The sequence below is a fragment of the Prionailurus viverrinus genome, chromosome D1 (assembly GCF_022837055.1).
Source record: "Prionailurus viverrinus isolate Anna chromosome D1, UM_Priviv_1.0, whole genome shotgun sequence".
Classification (NCBI taxonomy): domain Eukaryota; kingdom Metazoa; phylum Chordata; class Mammalia; order Carnivora; family Felidae; genus Prionailurus; species Prionailurus viverrinus.
The window spans coordinates 62,487,498-62,502,227 of NC_062570.1; the positions used below are offsets into that span (position 1 = coordinate 62,487,498).

At 39.2% G+C, this 14,730-nt stretch overlaps 2 protein-coding genes across 2 annotated transcripts; both read left to right on the forward strand.

Moving 5' to 3' along the window:
- Window positions 1–812: 812 nt before the first annotated feature.
- On the forward strand, window positions 813–1,754 carry LOC125176933 (olfactory receptor 52H1-like). Its single transcript, XM_047878869.1, has one exon. The coding sequence runs from the start codon at window positions 813–815 to the stop codon at window positions 1,752–1,754; it is 942 nt and encodes a 313-aa protein (XP_047734825.1).
- An 8,996-nt stretch (window positions 1,755–10,750) lies between these two features.
- LOC125176900 (olfactory receptor 52H1-like) lies at window positions 10,751–11,725 on the forward strand. Its single transcript, XM_047878819.1, has one exon. It carries the CDS (start codon window positions 10,751–10,753, stop codon window positions 11,723–11,725), a length of 975 nt encoding a protein of 324 aa, XP_047734775.1.
- Window positions 11,726–14,730: the final 3,005 nt, after the last annotated feature.

Consider the following 14,730-nt stretch of genomic DNA (forward strand, 5'->3'; position numbering starts at 1 on the left):
AAGTTAGGGAGCAGAGATCCTCCAAGGTTTAGGGCATCGCCCCTGAAGCCATAAATCATCCTCTGACCTCACTGCCCTTTGCCTGAGTTGGGGGAATGCTGCTTACCTGTCCCTGGGCATTTTCTGGTAGATGCATTCTCTTATTTTCACATCCCAGGAAGCATCCTTCCTAATCGGAACCATATTTCAATCCCTGTGCAACAAATCTCCTGTACTACCCACAGCCCTGGAACTTGTCCTTTCTTTTTTCCTTATTTTTTCATTATTTTTCTACTCCTTTATTGAAATTCTTCAGTTTATTTTTTATCAAAACCATTGTTGGAAACATAATTTTTGCTCTACAAAAGCCTATTACTCACAGCTCATCCCATTTCATAATTTTAATATTTCCTCCTTCTCTCTCTCCCCTGCCTTCCCTCTCCCTTACATACACAAGCCTTCTTCTCCTCATATACATATACTATGCTTTCTTTTTTCCATTTGAACCTGTGCCTATCCCATATAATCTACAGTGAGAAAGAGTCAGCATATGATATTGCTGACCCAGAAAAATAACCGTTCTTTAAGGTTTATTAATAAATGTATAAGGAAATGAATGGGGCCAATGGCAAAGAAAAGGTGCAATAACAAGTCAATTCTACAGGTGCCAACATCCAGGGAACAGAGGTGCTTCTCAAGCAGGAACACTGAATGTGACAGTTGCAGTCCCCGACCATGGTCAGTAGCAGAGTAGAAGTGTCTTTCACAGCCCCTTATGATAGCTGATTTCTCCTCAGGGTTCAGAAGCCAGTGGATCCTAGACTAAAGGGACCATGCATAATTTGAGCTGCTACAATCCCAGTTCCTTTCTCCTTGTGGGAATACCTGGCCTGGACAAGTTCCACATCTGGATTGGGATTCCCTTTTGTGTCATCTATGTTTTGGCTATTGTGGGAAACTTCATCCTCCTCTACCTCATTGCAACTGAGCACAGCCTCCATGAGCCCATGTTTTTCTTCCTAGCTATGCTGGCTACCACGGACCTCATCCTGTCCACTGCCACAGTGCCCAAACTGCTCAGTAACCTCTGGCTGGGCTTCCAGGAAATAACCTTCTCTGGCTGTCTCACCCAGATGTTCTTCCTCCACTTCAGCTTTGTAGTGGACTCAGCCATCCTGTTGGCCATGGCGTTCGATCGCTATGTGGCCATCTGCTTCCCTTTGAGGTACACCACCATCCTGACTCGGCAGGTGATCATCAAGCTGATGGTGAGCATTGTTGGGAGGAGCTTCTCTGTCATCTTGCCAGATGTTTTTCTGCTGAAACGGTTACCCTTCTGCGGGACACGCATCATACCGCACACATACTGTGAGCACATAGGTGTTGCTCGGCTTTCCTCTGCTGACATCTCCATCAACATCTGGTATGGATTTTCTGTCCCTCTCATGACTGTCATCTCAGATGTGATCTTTATTGCTGTTTCCTATACCTTCATCCTCCATGCTGTCTTTCACCTCTCATCCCAGGGTGCCCGCCAAAAGGCCCTCAGCACCTGTGGTTCCCATGTCAGTGTCATCCTCATGTTTTACACACCTGCCTTCTTCTCCATCCTTGCACATCGCTTTGGGCACAGTGTCCCTCGAAATGTGCTCATCCTATTTGCCAACCTCTATGTGGCCATCCCCCCTGCCCTAAATCCTGTGGTCTATGGAGTGAAGACCAAGCAGATCCAGGACAAATTTGTTCTCCTCTTTTCTTTGAAGAGGACACACTGAATGCGGAGGGCCACTGATGGAGAAAGTTAGGTAAATTAATTAGATGAGATTTTGCATAACATAGGAGCTATAAAAATAAAGCTGTAACTCCTATAGCTTGAAATTTTAGAGTTCCAGCCGTGTGCAAAGTAGGGACAGGTGGGGGAAAAGGAAAAAGAAAACCTTCTAGACTTCCAGAAAATCAAGGGTTTTCTTGGTTCAGTTTTCTCACCACTTGTATGAAGAAGGTGATGATTGGTAGAGAAGAGCACTAATACTAAGGTTTACCTCTTTCCTATTGCTAATTTTGAGATATTTGAAGGCTACTTATTTCCTAATATACAACTCACCCCTTTGCTTCTGAGTTCCTGAGTTAAAGGCAAAGGCTCCTGTCTTTCCTCTTTAAGTAGCTATCAAGTCTGTCTACTACAACTACTGAGCTTGATGCTTTGCAGTTCATTCCTGAGTCTGTACATGAGTAATCCCTCCTCCCGTGTCCTGTACTTGCTTTACTTTTTCCCCTACCCATCTCAAATTACACGGAGCTCATTTTCTTTTGTATCTGTTTTCTTCAGTTGCACGCTCCAAGAAAATTTTCACTACCTCATATTTTACAAATATTAATCAATTTAATTAAAAACAGTTATGGTTCAGTTGATTAAGTATCCAACTCTTGATTTCGGCTCAGGTAATGATCTCACAATTTGTGATTTTGAGCCCCACATCGGGCTCTGGGCTGACAGTGTGGAGCTTGCCTGGGATTCTCTGTCTCTCCCACTCTCTCTGCCCTTCCCCTGCTTGGTTTCTCTATCAAAAATAAACAACAAAAAAATAAAAATGTTAAAAATATTTTTTAATAAAAAAATAATTATGAGAGGGTAATCTTAGTTCATTCATTTCACAGATGAGGAAATGGAGAACTACAAAGATTACAGAGAGACAATCAGTAGACTTAGGATCTAAACCCAGGTCTGCCTGATTCAGAATTTTCTGTCCAATTGCTTCCTGGGTACTACTCACTTGAATGGCTTACAAACTCCTCAGACTTAATTTCTTCAAAACTGACCTGGAAGCTCACTAACTTCCTTCATGAAAAGTGCCCTTCCTTTTTGGTCTTCTTTTACAGTGAATGGCACTACCCCCAACATGAGTTCCCAAGCCAGAAATCTGTGGCTTGTCCTTGATTTGTCTTACATCACCATCCAACAAAATTAATTCAATACTTGGGTTAAATGTTTGATTTGAAGGTCCTTATAAGCCATACCTGTAGATATATACATGACATTCTAACCTTTACCCTGACCATTGAACTCACCTGGGCCCCTTTCTAGTATTCGTCCCTCTGAGAGTATTTCAAAGTCATCTTTTTATAGGAGCTCCATTCAATCCACTCTCTCTGTTAAAGCTAGAGTGATCATTTTACAATTCATATGATACTGTCACTTTGTACCTTGAATCTCTTCAATAATTCCATTGCCTTCAAGATCATGCATAATATTGTTCTCGGTATCAATGCAAGGAATGGAAGAATTTAATAAAAAGAGCAATCTTGCATGAAGCTCAAAGCCTTACATGTAATTTACATTCATTTACACTTCATTTATTTTTATTTTGCTTAATTTGCATATCCCTGACTCTTTGAGCAAGTAATTTCAGAAGCAATGTTCTTTTTGTGTGTGTCATACTCAATGTCCTATTATTTAAAACAACAACAACAACAAAAACAACAACAACAACAACAACAGCACAGGGTGCGTGGTGGCTCAGTCAGCTAAGCATCTGATTTCATTTCAGCTCAGGTTATGATTTCACAGTTCATGAGATTGAGCCCCATGTCAGGCTCCATGCTGACAGTGCAGAGCCTGCTTGGTATTCTCTCTCTCCATCTCTCTCTGCCCCTCCCCTACTCTTTCCCTTTCTCTCTCTCTCTCAAAACAAATAAATAAATATTTAAAAAATAAAACAACAACAACAACAACAACTTGGTGTGAGTAGAGTGTGTATTGAGTGGAGTTGGGTAGGATTCATCTATGTTCCTCTTAAGAAACTGTCCCAGGATAAAAACACTCATTTCCTAAAATCTTCACTGAAAGAGAAGCCATAAATTTAATCAAGATGAGCATTTTAAATTACTTGGGAGTAAGAAGTAAAGAGTAAAATTGGCATAATGAGATAAGATCCTCTGTGTGTGTGTGTGTGTGTGTGTGTGTGTGTGTGTCTATGTGTATGTGTGTCTGTGTGTGTGTGTTGACATTTTCTTTGCTGTCTGTAGTGCCCTTAGGCAGCTCAGAAGATACCCAGACGGGGCTGCTTTATCCATGCCACAGTTACAAACCATCATACTTATTTGCTCTTTAATTTATCTATCCACACCTACATTATGAGCTCCTTGAAGGCTGAAACTTAGTCCTAAGCATCTTCTTATGCCCTTTGGTATGAAAGTATGTGATATAACATGTGTTCTCAATAAATGTTTCATACACCTTCAAACTTTACCAGAAACCCCTTCCTTTCTGCCATTATCCCTAACTTTTCCTTTCTTCCCTATTCAGTTTAGATTCCATAGTATATAATTGCAGTCATTGTCTTGTTAACCCTAAACTCAACTTGTTCTAAACTCAGCTGTCCTCCTTACATATTCAGTTGAAAAAAAAAGGAATCTTAATGAATCTTAGTGAACTTAGCTCTGTATGTTGGGGCAGCTGGATAAAACGACTGTGCAAGATATACTGATATTACTGTTAATATATTAAGACGGTACATCGCCATACTTGCCAGCTTTCAGCTTCTCAAATGCATCAGATTTCTCCTTTTCTCTTCTACCTGTGCTTTCTCTTTATTTATTTATTTTTGTTTGGCAATTCCTATTTAGGCTTCAACTACAAATACCCTCAGATAATATTAGATTAGTATCTCTTATATACATTCTCACTGCACAAGGTACTTTTTATTTCAAGACTTACCACAACTTTAATAAGATGATTGCTTGTATACTTAGTTGTTTAATATCTATTCCCCCATTATGTGTCATCAAGGACCAGGTTCACGCCTGCCTACCTTGTTTACCATTGCATTCCTATCATTTACAATCTCTTAGGTTGTAATAGGCATGCAATAAGCATTTGCTGAATAAAGGAGTTGAAATGTATAAGTTTTAATTAATGAATGAAATCCATTTGCTTAGAGGGAGACTACTTGGATTTATAACTCTAAATAATCAAAGAAAAATTATGGAGAGTCATGGAAAAAGAATTTTTCCACAGAAAGGTGATAGTTGTTTCCCCACTTATTCCTCAGAGCTCTTCTTTAAATTAAGCATTTCCAAGTTATCATTCCCTTACTATAGATGCAGAAACTGATTTCTAGAACAGTTAAAGTACTTTGTTACAGCACAAGGGAGGGATGAGTGGATTAAGCGATAAATTCCAGATTTTTAGCCATAAGACATTGAAAGTAAACTTCCTTCTTGATCTGATGGGCAGTTGTACACAGGGTTCTATTGGAAGGCTGAGACCATACCCTGGCTGGATAGCTATGATTTTCAGATTTGTGTCTGCTTTGTGTTAGAGGTTTGCTCTAGACAAATAGTTAGTAGCCTATAGTCTAAAAATTGACTGAACACAAAATTAGTAATGATTCTTCACTGAGGGAAGATGGACAGAATTGCCAAGCAAGAGTGAACATTGAAGTAAGTATCTAAAAAGAGAGGCCTCTTCACATCTGGAGCGATGCAGTCCCAGTGAGAAATAGCTTCAGGGTTTTGTTATATAAGGCTAGAAGTAGATGCATTTCAGACATTTATGGATTTTCCACTATGAAATACTCTCTGCTAGGGATTCACAAGAAAATGAAACAGTCCTTGCACCAGAAGTCTTAGGAGTTCTATACTGAGCCGACACATGGTAGATATGACTCTTTATCAAATTACTGATCAAACTAGATAAAGACCCTGGTGAGGCTCAGGTGTGCTGCTATCATCGATTCCAGAATTTCCAAGCCAACACTAATATGAACAAAGGTGTAAGTTCCTAAGCCGGGAAAGTGTTAATTTGGTCGAACCTTTGCTCATGGCCTAGACTGACTTGGGGCCTTCAGATCTGAGGCTTATAGGTCCCCTGGGTTCAGAGGGCCTCTGTTCTAACTTGTCTCAAATCCCCAGAGACATAAGAGACGTACATTTGCACTCCACCTCTCTGGGCTCTGTGTTGGTTCTTCCCTACTGTGAGCATGATCTTATGTCTATCCTTACTGCCCGGGAACTGCTTCTTTTGTTCTTTGGTCTGATTTTTACCTGCTGTGTTTCTGCACTCTCTGATCATCACCTTGCCTTTGCAAAGTAGTTCCGGGACCAGGATTTACAAGGTATAAGCCGGTGGTGAGGAAAGCAGAACTATTAGGGAGTAATAGCAAGGAGCAGAGCCAATGAGAATAGGAGCTGGTGAAGAGGAGAGGAAGAGTGGGGAAAGACAGGGCTCTGAGGAAGAGGAATAGACAAGATTACAATTCTGCATATAGATTATAAAGCTGACACTCATGCTAAGAGAATGGTATGATAGACAGGTGTCTATTAGGAGCTTAATTCTGAGCCCCTCTCACTGTTTTTCCTCAAATATTTCTGGGTTTTTCTGGTCAAAATTTATAATGCTACAGATGTAGGTGCCGCTGGGTGTCTCAGTCGGTTGAGCATCCAACTTCAGCTCTGGTCATGATTTCACGGTCTGTGAGTTTGAGCCCCGCGTCGGGCTTTGTGCTGACAGCTCAGAGCCTGGAATCTGCTTCAGATTCTGTGTCTCCCTCTCCCTCTGCCCCTCCTCCGTTCATGCTCTATCTCTGCCTCAAAAAATAAACATTAAAAAAAAAGAATTAAAAAAATATAGTGCTACAGATGTAAAAATAAATAAATAAAAGAGAATGAGTGGTCATGATACATTTAGAACTGACCATTTCAGGCTGGGGCCAGACATATGGAGATTGAAATTCCATATGCCACCTCAGAGATTATTAGGTTATATGTGTAAGCATGACTTTGTATTTGTGAGTGCATTTATGAATGCACTGAATGTCCTGTTCTTTTAGGATGATAGGGGCAAAATCCACCCACCCTACACACCACAGAGAGACACAAATACAAAATAGAGTTGAACAGCTGCTTTCTGGAATGGGTCTCAAAAGAATCCTTTTGTGACCCATGGGCCAACCATGGATATTCCTCTCCCTAAAATGGGGCAGAAGAAAGATATTCACATAGACACACTTAGCATAAAAAAGAGAAATAAAGGCAAGGTATGGATTATAATACTCCATGATCAAGGTATTGCTGAAGGACCTGTCCTGTGTTTAGTTTAGTGCTGGAGGAGACAGAGAACATAGAGATATAGCCTATATTCCTAGCCTTAGGAGAGAGGAGAAAAATGCTCAGCAGTCAGTCAGAGACCAGTAAGTAAGGTGAGAATAGAATGCTTGCTGAATGCAAAATCCTATTCAGGAAACTGTAATCAAAGAGACTGTGATCAAAGGGTACTAATAGATTAAAGAGAATGTACAGTTAGTAACACCAGGGAGGTTTCAAGAATGGAAATGTAAAGCCACAGACCTCTTTTTATGTATCTAGAACTTTTTATGTATCTAGAACTTTCCTCTAGGTGAGGAAAGTGCTACTAATTTCCCACATTTAGCTACATCCTTCCTTCCAGACCATCTTTCAGTAGTGTGTGGTGACTGTGAATCCCCTAGATTTGTTTGGTGGGAGTCTTCATCTCACCAAAGTATTTAAATATGGAAGTATTTAATATAGAAAGCAAGTTTTCATGCTTTTCCAGATCTTTAATTTTCCAGAGTTTAAGTGGAGGGACCTACATTATATTATTACGGTAGGCTTTGAGGATATAAACTTGAGAGAGAGGTGGGTGAATGACAGGGTGTTCACAACACTATTTGGATGATCCAGTTCATTAGTATCAAGTCCAATGGGCTTCTGCCACTCATTTATTCAACAAGAACTTGTTGAATATTCTGTGGCAGACACTGTTCTAGGGATAGAACAATGAAATAAGCAGACATGATATCTATCCTCTTCAAGTTTACCATTTGTCAAGTGAGAAAGCTAAGTAAAATAAGAAGAAGAGTGTGGGAAGTGCTCCGAATGGCTACTGTGGAGTGCCAGGAGTGTACCTGGGAACATTACCTAATTTGGATATTGTTCAGGAAAGCTAGCTTTGGATATTGTTCAGGGAAAGTTAGCTAGAGAAAGAGTGAAATGGACCAAGCTAACAAAACTTCCAAAAACAAATGTAGGTGGAAAAGAAATCAGACAAGAGTGTTCCCCAAAGCTGAAGTTTAAATTGGGGGGTGACACATTCCGTGGACTAAAGGTATCTCACTTTTGACATGGGAAAGAGCTTTATGGCCCTATGTGGAGCTTGAACCCATGATCCTGGGTTCATGACCTGAGCCGAAATCAAGAGTCAGATGCTTAACCAACTCAGCCACCCAGGTGCCGCTACATATTTTTTACTTTTTAAAAAAATATTCTTAAGTTTTGTTACCCATTAATTATATTACCAGCTGATCTTCTCTGTATCTTTCCAACTTCAGTATGTGTGCTAAGGAAGCCAGCAGTATTTTGGTGTCTTTTGATTCCTATATATAGGGCTTTACCTCATTCTTTTTAGAAGTTATATACAGTAAATGTTAAAATCATTCCCACGTTAAAAATTAAAATGGTGCCAGCTTTTCAATTTTTATTTTTTGATATTTTAATTTCACTCAAATTTTGTATTGTAAATGTTGCTGCTGTGAATATCGTTAGGCCACTTATTTATTTATATAACTGTATCTGTGGAAGCATTCATATATTTTGAACTTTTGGGACAATGGATATGTGCACTTTATGTTTTGATTCATATTGGCAAATTAGTATCTAAGAATGTTACACAGTAAACCCTTCTAAAAGAGTTATAACAGCTCTTATTTCTTCAGACCCTTCACAGAATTGGCTGTTATCACTCATACCATCAATCTTTTTAAGTCTTTATTAATGGTAAATAATATACCTCATCATTCATGTTTTATATTGAACTTAATTACTTATGATACTGAAAATCTTCTACATATTTATTAAACATTAGAGTTTCTTCTCATGTGACTTGATTATTCATATCCATTGCCACTTTTTCCACTTGATTAAAGGGCTTTGCTATAGTGACTCTAAGAATACTTTAAATAAATGTATTAAATGGAATTATATATTTTTCATTTGAATTAGTGCATTTGTCATGGAATTTTTTGCCTCCTGTTTAATTATTATTTCTCTGTAATAGTTTGTCCTTCCAGTTTCCAGTATGGTAGGGGATGTGGGATGTAGGCAAGGTGGCTTATACATAATTTTGTGGCAGTGAATAGGGAACTGAAATTTTAGCTCCTGAAACCTAGCTCAGTCTTGTCTATGCATTAGCCTCTGCTGTAACTGAATCTATGTTTAAAGAAATGAACTGCACTTAGATTTGAGTACCGAAGATATTTACTGCTGCTGACTGCCGGACTTGCTATTTCTTCCTATCTGGAATTACAGTCTTTCCATCTTTTTTCCCCCTCTCTAGTTGGGATAGACTCTACATCACATGTACCTTTAATTGCTCAAGGAAAACTGGTACATTTGAGTTCGAATGCAGAGGTCTTGCTGACAGATGACGGCACATGGGATGGAACAGCCAATACAAGGGTAGCAATAAGTGGATGTAATACAGAGATACTTAGGGAACAAACCTGTAACATGATACTTGTTTGGAAGATGAATAAGATGATTGTATGTGAGAGGATATGATTAAGATAATTTCAAGGCTTCTAGATTGAGAAACTGTGTTATACTATCATTTGCTAAATTGGAAAACATTATAGGAGAAACAGATTTGAACATGCTGAGTTGGATGCGCATGGGATTTCTAACATGGCAGACATTGGGTAACTAATTCCAAAGCTAAGGAGAGAGGATTGTCTTCAAAATTAAAAAATTCAGAATCTTCAACATAGGAGTCACAAAGTCATGGCATTTGGGGTTATCAGCCAGGTAAAGCAGCAGACATATATAGAGCACTACAGAATGCTAACTACTTAAGACCAGGTAGAAAGAAAAATGAGTGAATACTGAAGTTGGAGAAAACATTTGTATATCATGTCACAAACAGAAGAGTTTTGGAAGAAAGGCCCAGCTGTTTCAATTAAGTTTCACAAGAATGAGTCATTGTATAGATTAGATAGGGGCATGAATGCTATGGCATAACTCTACCCGGAGACTGGGCTCCCTCTGCTGGGATGTCTTCTGTGAAGGTTCAGAGCAGGGTTCCATTCTTTCCTTGAGACCAATGTGACAGAGTGAGTTATTGGAGAATACCTTTTCTTGAAAACTTTCCCAACCTGGTAATATCTGAAGGCAGAGTAAACCACTTAAACCTTAGATTCTAGGGAAGAATATTCTTTGTCTCCTCTTTATGTTGGTGAACTTTGCTACAATATTGATGAGAACGAGGGCAGATGCTCCACTGCAGAGAAAGAGCAAAAAAGAAAAGAGACTGCATGGTCTATTTTGGTGTTGGACATTGGGCCTGCCTTTGTTTAGCCCCTTGGGACCCTACAGTTATTATTCCAGTTCCCTAGGGTGGGAACTTCACATTGAACTTTGTTGCAAATTCCTAACTAGTCATTGTTTCTCTGCCTAATAGTGTTTAGTGTACATATTTTCCTAGAAACCTTCCTGGGTTCCTGTAAGGAGGCAGGACTAAAATTGTATGACTGGAGTTATGTGACTTGTGTCTCTGTGAAAAAATTATTTTGATCCCACTTCTATTATGACTTAAAATTGTAACTGAAAGTTTGGCAAGTATTTTTAGTGAAGAGAAGAGGCAAAGGATAGCTTATCCCTTTACAGAGCTGAAAGTGATGGGATAATATTGAAGAAGACTCAGAGGTGGACGTCTGTAGATCATTGTAACAATCAGTTACAAAATTTTTATTTTCAGTCTATGAGACACATCCAGTCCAAGACCATAATGACCACATTCAACTTGAGCAGCTTCAATTCAGGCCCTTTCATCCTACTGGGAATCCCAGGGCTGGAGGAGTTCCATGTCTGGATCGGGATTCCTTTTTTCATTATCTACCTTGTGGCCCTTGCAAGCAACAGTGCCCTTCTCTACCTTATTTCCATGGAACGCAGCCTTCATCAGCCCATGTTCTTTTTCCTCTCCATGCTGGCTGCTACAGATCTCATCCTATCTAATACATGTGTACCCAAAACATTCAGCATCTTCTGGCTAGGTCCTCAGGAAATCACCTTTTCTGGATGCCTTACTCAAATGTTCTTTCTCCACTATAGCTTTGCCATGGATTCTGCCATCCTGTTAGCCATGGCATTTGATCGCTATGTTGCTGTTTGCTTCCCCCTAAGATATACCACTATTCTTACCCGTCAGATTATTACTAAAATTGTAATGGCTATTGTTAGCAGGAGCTTTTGCATCATCTTCCCATGTGTGTTCCTATTAAAACGACTACCTTTTTGCCGAACACTCATCATCCCCCACACGTACTGTGAGCACATAGGCATAGCCCAGCTTGCCTGTGCGGACATCTCCATCAACATCTGGTATGGCTTTGCTGTGCCTGTAATGACTGTTACATCAGACCTGATCCTCATTGGCATCTCCTACACTCTCATCCTTCGTGCCATCTTTAATCTTCCATCCCGAGACGCCCGCCAGAAAGCCCTCAACACGTGTGGTTCCCATGTTTGTGTCATTCTTATATTCTACACACCAGCAATGTTCTCTGTCCTCACCCACCGTTTTGGTCACAATATTCCTCACTCCTTCCACATACTGACTGCCAACCTCTACGTGGCCATCCCTCCTGCACTCAATCCAATCATCTATGGGGTGAAGACCAAGCAGATTCGGGAAAAAATCATCCTACCCTTCTTCCCTAAAAGGAACCATTGACATGAGACTGAGAGCTTGGGAAAGGAAACAGGTAACCATGTTTATTTTGGAATGCATTTTATTTTTTTACAGCTAAAATATCTACAATGGTTATTTAAATACATATGAAATCTTAAAAGTCTTCCATGTGTTATAGGAATCAATAAGACAAAGTAAGGAGGTAGATATCAAGAAAGACAAAAAAAGTTGAAGAAGATATGTCTTCCTGAGACAATAGATCAGAGGGTAATTTCTGTCTTATTTTGAGATAGATTTCCAAGACTTATGGGATAAGATACTGATCATATATAATGTGGATAGATATTATTCTTAATAAAAAGGTTAAAAGAGATGACTAAAGGTCTAATAATTTAAGATACCTCTGTTGGATATTTTCCAGATGACAGTTGGCAAAGCTAACAGCAAATGATTACCTTCCTTTAAGAATCACCAAGGAAAATTAGTCATCTACAAACAGGGTTCTCAAACATTAGTGAGTATCAGAATCACCTAAGCAATTTGGTAAAAATGCGAAGTCCCAGGCTCTATCCTACTTTAATGGGACTCAGTGTTCTTTAACAGTTCTCTAAGTGATTCTGAGACCTGAGAAATCTTGGATCCTTCCAAATCAGAAAAGTCCTGCTCCTTTGAAAAACCCATAGACTTGACTCTTATAGTAATTTCCTGGCTTGGAAGTAACATAGCTCTATTTTATATTCTCCATAACTTCTTCTTGCTCAGGTATTATTGATCCACCTTAAAATTCCACAACTCTAAGTCTCATATCTTCAAAAAATATTATCAATTATCTCTACTTATTATAGTCTTTTAAGCAGTTCACTTCTGGCACAAAGAATTTTTGTGATTATTGGTGATCTTAATGAACACAGAAATGACCCATTAATAACTTGGTGTGATAGGTTTATTCTCTACAGATAGCCACAATACTATATTCCATCTCCCATGCTTTTCTGCAGTGTGAACTTGCAATTCCCACATTATAGTTGGAGTTTAATTCTACTTCTCTTGAATTGGGGCTAAACATAGGGGTTCCTTAATCAATGGAATTCAAGGTAAATGATATTGTGAGGTTTCTGTGGTTAGGCCACAAAAATCTTTGCAGTTTCCACCTGGGTCTCTTGAAATGCTTTATCTAGGTATGCTCCTTCTTCAAACTGAAACACTGAGCTACGAGTATCCCAAGCAAATGGAGAAGCCATGTCTAAATATTCTGGTGCACAGCCCCAGTTGAGATCCCAGCTGAGTCAGCAGCAACTACCAGTCATATTAGTAAGCCATCTTAAACATCCAGTCTAGTTGAGACTTTAGGTATCTGTAGGCTCAACTGACATCTCTCTATAATGTATAAAAGACTCAAGAGAGAACTACTCAACTGATTGAAGCCAAGTCATAGAACCACAAGAAGTAATAATTTGCTGTTTTAAGCTAATAAACTTGGGGATGGTTAGTTATGCAGCAATAGATAAATGATGCAGAAATTGGTAACAGGAAGTGGGGTCTTTCTTGATGTAGCAAAAACCTAAAACATGTAGCATTAGTTTTGGAACAGGCAGCACATAGAAGCTGCAAGTGCCTTGAAGGAACTGTTAATGGAGGCCTGAAAGACAGTGAGAGAATTATTATTGGGGGCTGGAGAAAAAGGTATAAGTGCTATGCAGCTGTAGAGAGTTCAGAGATACCATAACTTAGAAAGTAGAAAATATACCTAATTAACTGATGTGTTTGGCCAAGGATATTTTTTAAGCAGAACACTGAAAATATCAACATTATTTTTATGTCACCTATTTTTATGCCACATAAGGTACAGAGAGATGTAAGCTAAAATGAAATTATTCAGTGTTCAAGCATAACTTAGAGTAAATACAAAGGAATCATGGCTGGCTGAATTCAAATAAAAAAGAAATTTCCTTCCAGCCTCTCCAAATTACAAAAGACTCTCAAAGGAAAAAAAATGTCCTTAGGGTGTAATATTATCTCTAGGATGAGACTATAAAATCTTTTGCTAAGAGTAAGAAATACTTAAGGGTATGTGTAATTAATCTTTTCAATTAGGCAAAGAATCTTCTAGGAATCTCAAGGATATTTCCCCAGAGAATCATTAACTCTCAAGCAAAATCAGACAGAGAGAAATCTGGAAGATATTTGTGGGTATGATTTTTGTCTAATGGAGTAAACCCTAAAAAATTCACAGAGAACCACATTTTTTTTATTATTTTAAAGAGAGAGAGAGAGCACCAACAGGGGAGAGAGGCAGAGGGAGAGAGGGACAGAGGGAGAGAGAGAGGGGAGGAGAGAGAGAGAGAGAGAGAGAGAGAGAAAGGGAGAATCCTAAGCAGACTCCACACTCAGCACAGAGTCTCATGAGGGGCTTGCTCCCACAACACTGGGACCATGACCTGAGCCAAAATCAACAGCCAGAAGATCAACCAACTGATTCACCAGGTGTCCCAAGAACCACAATTCCACAATTTTTAAGAGAAATGAACAGATGTAAGCACCATCAGCTTGGACTAAAAGGGACAGAGTTAGTGCAAAATGAAAAGAGGCCTTTTGGTCTCCAACTTTATTAGGCAGGAAACAGATGAAGAAAAGAACTCAGATGTAAACACAGGTTACTACTCAATAAAAAGCAAAGATGACACAGAATACAGAAACAATTGCCTAGAGGTTAGACAAAAGCCATGGAGAATTATTCCCAGGGAGAAGGATCTTATCCTTATTAAGAAACTGGTTATACTAATCTCTGACTGGATTTTAGAAACTATAATGGCCTAGTGACTGTATTATGACTCTCCCAATATTTTGCATATGAGTGTCTATTACAGTTACCCATCTCTGTATCACCATAGTGTGTTGGCTGTATAAATAGTAGATTTCCTTCTCATTTCTTCACACAACTTCAGATTGAAAGGAACTGCATTCAAGGATCTGTATACAAGGAACTGAACCGAAGGAGCTCTATTCACATTATGTCCTGATTTAGAGGCTGAGATCTTAGACTTTGA